General features: G+C 37.5%; 1 protein-coding gene across 1 annotated transcript in view; it reads right to left on the bottom strand.

Annotated features, from left to right (window-relative positions):
- The window catches only part of Bank1 (B cell scaffold protein with ankyrin repeats 1), a 246,458-nt gene that overhangs the window by 9,928 nt on the left and 230,530 nt on the right, over positions 1-6,000 (bottom strand). Inside the window, exons 12-13 of the mRNA XM_028760512.1 lie at positions 3,553-3,731; positions 1,132-1,195 (exon numbers count right to left, since the gene is read on the bottom strand). Of these exons, the coding sequence (XP_028616345.1) occupies positions 1,132-1,195; positions 3,553-3,731 (243 nt within the window). The remainder of the gene's footprint in view (positions 1-1,131; positions 1,196-3,552; positions 3,732-6,000) is intronic.

The raw sequence follows: 6,000 nt of genomic DNA, 5'->3' as shown, positions 1-6,000 counted from the left end.
GGTAGATTCTAATCTGTGTGTTTTTTTCCAGTTTTTCAAATCTTATTTCCTTATTTATAAATTATGAACAAAAGCTATCAAGTATGAATATTATTAGAAATATTAGTATTCAATATGTGCTTTTTAGATATGATTGCGAGTATTTTACAAAATTTTTAGTAATATTATTTATAGTTTGTACATTTATAAGCTGTTAAAAGGTAATAGTTTTTTATTTAGTATGCAAGTTTATAGAGCTCAGTTATATACAATTGAATCTCTTGCTTATGACATTAATTATTTTACAAAGTGTATTTCTAGTTTAGAAACATTTGTAGAAACATTTATTTAAAAAATTCTCTCCAGGGTAAATAGATATCGATACAAAAACATATGGAGAATAAACACCACACATTGGATCTCTACATGATGTATAACCTAAAAGTTATATAATATATACATGCAATGCTTAGGTGAGGATTTTTAAGTGCTTGTTCTTAATGGCTGTTTTAAATTTGTTCTCACAAGAGGAGAGATTTCTCAGAGTGGCCACATATTGACTATACTACTTACTTTCACTTATGGAATGTGTTATTCATCTCTGGAGTAGATCTACCATCTTTAAGGTATTGAGTCTGTTAACACTGGTATATTCCTATTCTGACAGGAACTGTCAACTATTAGCAAGGGAAATCTGTACTGCCAAGAACCACGTGGTTTTTTGAGGGAGATCAGTTTGGTACATGGTAGGGAAAATGATCCACATGTAGACAATTGTGAGACTTAACCGTCGAGGAGTGACCAGCTTATTTGATTCTCCATGTAATGAGCAATAAAAAACATGGGGCCAAGATAATCTTATTTGTAAATTACATAGAAAACAAATGGAAGTGGTGAGCATTGGCTGTTCAATCTGGGTCAGTAGAGCACTGCTCAACCTGGGTCAGTGGAGTACTGCTCAGTCTGGGTTTGTAGAGGACTCCTGAGGGACATGTGACTAATCCTGTTTTGTAGAGAAGGTACCAGAGAGATTAAGTCCCCAGCTTAAAGAGTGTGAGGTAAATATTTGAGCTGAAGACTGCTTGGATCTCCAGTTCCTTCATTTCTACTCAATCCCATTCTCATTTTGAGGAGCAGACAACTTGCACTCACCATAGGCATTATCATCTTCTGGCCTTTTCCCAATAATATTGTCTCTTAGTTGGCGTAGCTTTTCCTTAATGAAAGCACAGAACATAAAACAAGTATATAGATATCAAGATCTAAAATCTTTAATAGATAAAAATGAAAGCATTTATCACTATTACCACTTCCCCAAACCACTACTTAGGAATAAGTTGCTACTTTTAAGATGTCCAAACCTTCTTTGGCACTCTATACATAATCTTATTCCTCATAAAGTAGATGTAAAATGGGAGCATCCCATTTTATAGGGATGGAAACTGAAGTGAAGGGAGGCTAACTTCACTAAGTCACAGTTATAAGCCAGGATTAGAAATGGAGCCTAGCTTCATGCCTACGTCTCTGATGGTCCAGCCAGCTACACCAGATGGCTGGATGCTGCTTGCAGCCCATCTCTAGCTTCTATGAGGTATATTCTTTCCTGGCACTCTATTTCTAAAAAAAAATCATATTAAGGGAGAATACTATGAAACTAGATTCCTTTTCTCAGAATATTTGTGATCTTTGTTTTTAAAATATTCTGCATAGCACATCTATTACTATTTTTGCAGAAACAAAAATTGCTCTAGCGATCCATACATTTCTTTAGAAGAAAACCTAAGAGTGGTTGGTTGTTTGTCCACAGGAATGCTTCTTTCTTGGGGGGCTATTACCATGGCATTGCAGATGTTCTCCTATGAGTGGAGCTGTATGCTTTGGGCATGCCAATGGGGGGAGGTGGTGGTAAAAGGTCACCACCTCATCTTCAGGGCTGGGGATTCTATGTGACTCTTCCCTGCCCTTCAAATTCTTTCATTTACATACATGAAAATAAGCCATTTTCCCCAGAGCAATCCTCTACCAGTCATGTCACAATAACCATTGATAAATTCATTTCCCAGGTACAAATGAAAACATTTGCATCTAGAAGATGAAAATGGAACATAATATGAAGTATGGGGAGTGTTTGCACATGTGTGTATGCAATGCCTTAAATATGGCCACAAGGATATAAACATACATGCAAAATTGAAACAAGCATTTCTTTTTTTTTTTTTTTTTGTTAGTTTTTCGAGACAGGGTTTCTCTGTGTAGTCCTGGCTGTCCTGGAACTCACTCTATAGACCAGGCTGGCCTTGAACTCAGAAATCCGCCTGCCTCTGCCTCTGCCTCCCAAGTGCTGGGATTAAAGGCGTGTGCCACCACCGCCCGGAAACAAGCATTTCAAGAAAGGATTATGGAAGTAATTTCTAAGAAGTTGTATTACAATAATACTGAGTTGAAATCTTTATTTTTATATGGGGTTGAGAAGGATAAAGTATATGTAATCCCTGGCAGCAAAATGAGTTGCATGAGTTTGTACTTGAATACATTTTACCCATGTTAGGGTTAGAGTGACTGTCAAGGTGATGATATTGATAAGGATGGAGAAATAATGTCATTCTGCTCATGAGGAATGCACAGGTGCAGACTTCTACCCTCCTCTTTCTTCAGCATTTCTTTGGAAAAATAATTGCCTTTGATTAGTATTGTGAAACTTGAACCCCTTTTAGCCATTGACTGTCAACTAGAGCTGCCCTTCTAGGTAGGTGGTGTCTGACAAGCTATGGTCTCAGAGGTTTGGAAAATCCTATCACCTATACTGCTTTGGCCAATATAGCATATTGGTTGAAAATTTATCACAGTGACTCATTTTTCTTTTGTTAAGAAACTACATTGTCTTTTAAAATAAAGACAATCTCTTGGTAGGGGTGGCATATTCAGCTAATATTAGCTCTCTGTATTTCGTCCTAAGTTGCCTTATTAAATATGTTTAATCAAGCAGATACATGAGAACTGGATTCTGAGGCAAGGAGGCTTCCTGCTGTGAAAAGAATAGAACCTTAAAATATCTTAGGAGTGGGGAAACCCAGGAGATAAGTAGAATATGACATGGACATCTCTTACTGAGAATAGTCAAGATGGCATAGGTGACATAATTTATGAGATCAAAGAACTTAAAATTGGTCATATTTAGAACTAAATGCCTGATGTGATATTTTTTGTTCTCTTTAATTCTAATCTTGTTATAGATTTTTAGAATACTGAGCCTTTGCAGTATCTTTATCTTAATATGCTTTATCTTAACTTCAGCAATGAGATAAAAAAAACAAGTGTTCTCTGCACTCAGGGCAGGGACTATAAACTGATTAGGTGTTTGCTTTGATGTATGGATTCCAAGGTTGAGTCTGGGAAAATGGACTCATCAGCACAGACTTTGGATATTATTCCCAAGCTTTCAGCTGATTGTCACAAACATCACTTTAGTGGCGAGTTAAGAACAAAAGAAGAATTGTCTATATTTCTTGTGAAGACTAAATGTTTAAGGGATCTAGAGGGATCTAGAAGGAATGTTACAGAAGATCATATTACCTGCTGAATCATTTCCAGACCACTCTGTCCCATCTGCCAATGTTTAAATTTCTCTAGAGCTTCATCCACAGACATTTTCCCATTCTTGACTCCCTCCTGCAGGAGGATCAGCTCTTCCTGCCCGGTGGTCAGATAATCCCTTGCACTAGGGAAGGTTGGGCCCTCCATCCGAGTTTTGTCTATGATACAAGAAGAGAATGTTTTAGTAGGAAATTAACATTTGAACTACTGGGACAAAAACCGTTCCATATGATAAACCATTGGATTTTCTTGCTCTTAACGGATACTGACAGTCAAATAATAAGCTAGTATAAAATTTTTGTTTCACTACTTTTGAGAGAAATTATCACTGCATAACCCAAGATGACCACATACTGAAGATCTTCCTGCCCCAGCCTCCCACCTGCTGAGATCTCAGGTCTGTGACATGCTTAGACAGTACACATCTTGTATTGTATCTGTATTATGGATAAAAGAATAACTTTATCACTGTAAAAGATTCTAGCTAAGTAAAAGTCATGTGCTTTCATAGACAAGGTCATTCTCTCACTCTGTGTGTGTGTGTGTGTGTGTGTGTGTGTGTGAGAGAGAGAGAGAGAGAGAGAGAGAGAGATTGAGAGAGAGAGAGAGAGAGAGAGAGAGAGAGAGAGAGAGAGAAAGAGAAAGAGAGAGAATGAATGAATGAATTAAATGAGACCCTGTGGGTGGGGATTCCATGGTGGCTAAACAGAGGAATACAAGGCCTGCCTCCTTTTCCCAAAGGGAACCAAAGCAAAAGATGAGAGCTGCACTTTCAGTTAAGTGACTGTGAGGGACCTGTGACATTCATCCCAGCAGAAACTGGAAGCTTTGAAACCCTGAGACTGAAAAATGGAATCAGAGCAGGAGGAGCTAACAGCTGCCACCATGGCTGCCCAGTGAGGAAGGGAGACACTCTTTAGAGAAAGTGGAAGAGACCCAGCAAAGCTCATTAGCACAGATGCCAGCAACCTCAGCTATTGGGAAGTTTCCCTGTTGTCATCAGCATGCAGACCATTTAAGGAAGCAATCTAAGTCTGCCTGCCTGTAGGTGCGCTAGCTTTTCTTTAGGGGAAAAAGTCCTATCTCTGAATCAACCCCAAGAGCCCATGTTACGGTAACATAATGTTACTATGTGAAGGCAGCTATTGTCTGAACTGTACTTAACTCTAAGGTTCAAAGACCTGTGCAGATCCCAATATCTGGTACCTAATAGAAGATATCCTACCACAATGGCAAAGCCTCATGGACCCAAGATGACAGCAGAGCACAGGTGACTCTTGAGCACAGTTCTTGCACTTCAGGAAACTAATTATACCACAAGAGCTACAAAGAGGGGATAGGGAGGGTAACTAGGAATACATTTAAGGAGCTATGAGACCCATATAAATGAAAATTACAAAACTCCAAATATTAATTACAGAGAAAACATTACAGCATAGAAAAAAACATGACTGTTCATGGATTGGAAGGTAGAATATCAATATAGTCAGAACAATCTTCAGTTTCAATAGCATCACCATCAAACCACCAAAGACATCCCTTCCAGGACTAGAAGAAAACACTAAAGTTCATATAAAAGCAGACTCCATAGCACAATTGGAAGTCATCATATTAAATAAACTAAGACACAGCATGAAAAAAATAAATCTGTGTGTTTCCTCCTACACGAGACTGCTACAAAAATCAATTAGAAGATAGAATACACAGGGCTACCTGCTGGGAAGTGATGGAGAGGAGGCTGATGAATGGGCATATAGCTAGAGAGAAGTAATAAATCCTAGTGTTCTACAGAACAGTGCAGGGATGAATGTAGCATACAATAGCCTATTATGTACTTTATGAACAGTGGAAGGAGAGGAGGCTGAAGCTTCTGCACAAAGCAATAATGAAACAGAAACATTAATTCCCCTGGTTTGTTCAGTACACTGTGTATATGCACACTGAAGTTATCACACTGTTATAAAAATGACTGTAATTATTTTAAGTATTTAGGGAGAAGTAACTGTAACTTTCTTGCCTTGATCATAACGCACTATTGCACTATACACATATATTCATCCCCACACTGTTCCCTATAAATTTCTAAAGGTAACAAAAGAAATTATAATGAAGATATTATATGGACAAATGACTTATTCTAGGACCTGCCACAATATAAAAATACTGATGTCATTAATATTAAACATTTGTTGAAAGAACACTATCTTTAATTTTGAGAAAAGAGAACATAGCTTGAAAAAATCTAAATGTCATCAAAGACTTAGGGTCATTTGAAACCTTATCTCTAGAAAATGAAAATAAATACATATTCATTTTATAATGAAATGCTTTCTTTTTGAAATGTTTTATTTAGGAGGTTACCATGTATTTGCGTGTGTGTGTGTGTGTGTGTGTGTATCACAAAAGAATAGGAAGGTCCCAGGTCCT

Source organism: Grammomys surdaster, unplaced genomic scaffold (genome assembly GCF_004785775.1).
Source record: "Grammomys surdaster isolate TR1022 unplaced genomic scaffold, NIH_TR_1.0 126531, whole genome shotgun sequence".
Lineage (NCBI taxonomy): Eukaryota > Metazoa > Chordata > Mammalia > Rodentia > Muridae > Grammomys > Grammomys surdaster.
Note: the sequence above shows the minus strand (reverse complement) of the source record. Positions and strands in the feature narration are given on the sequence as shown.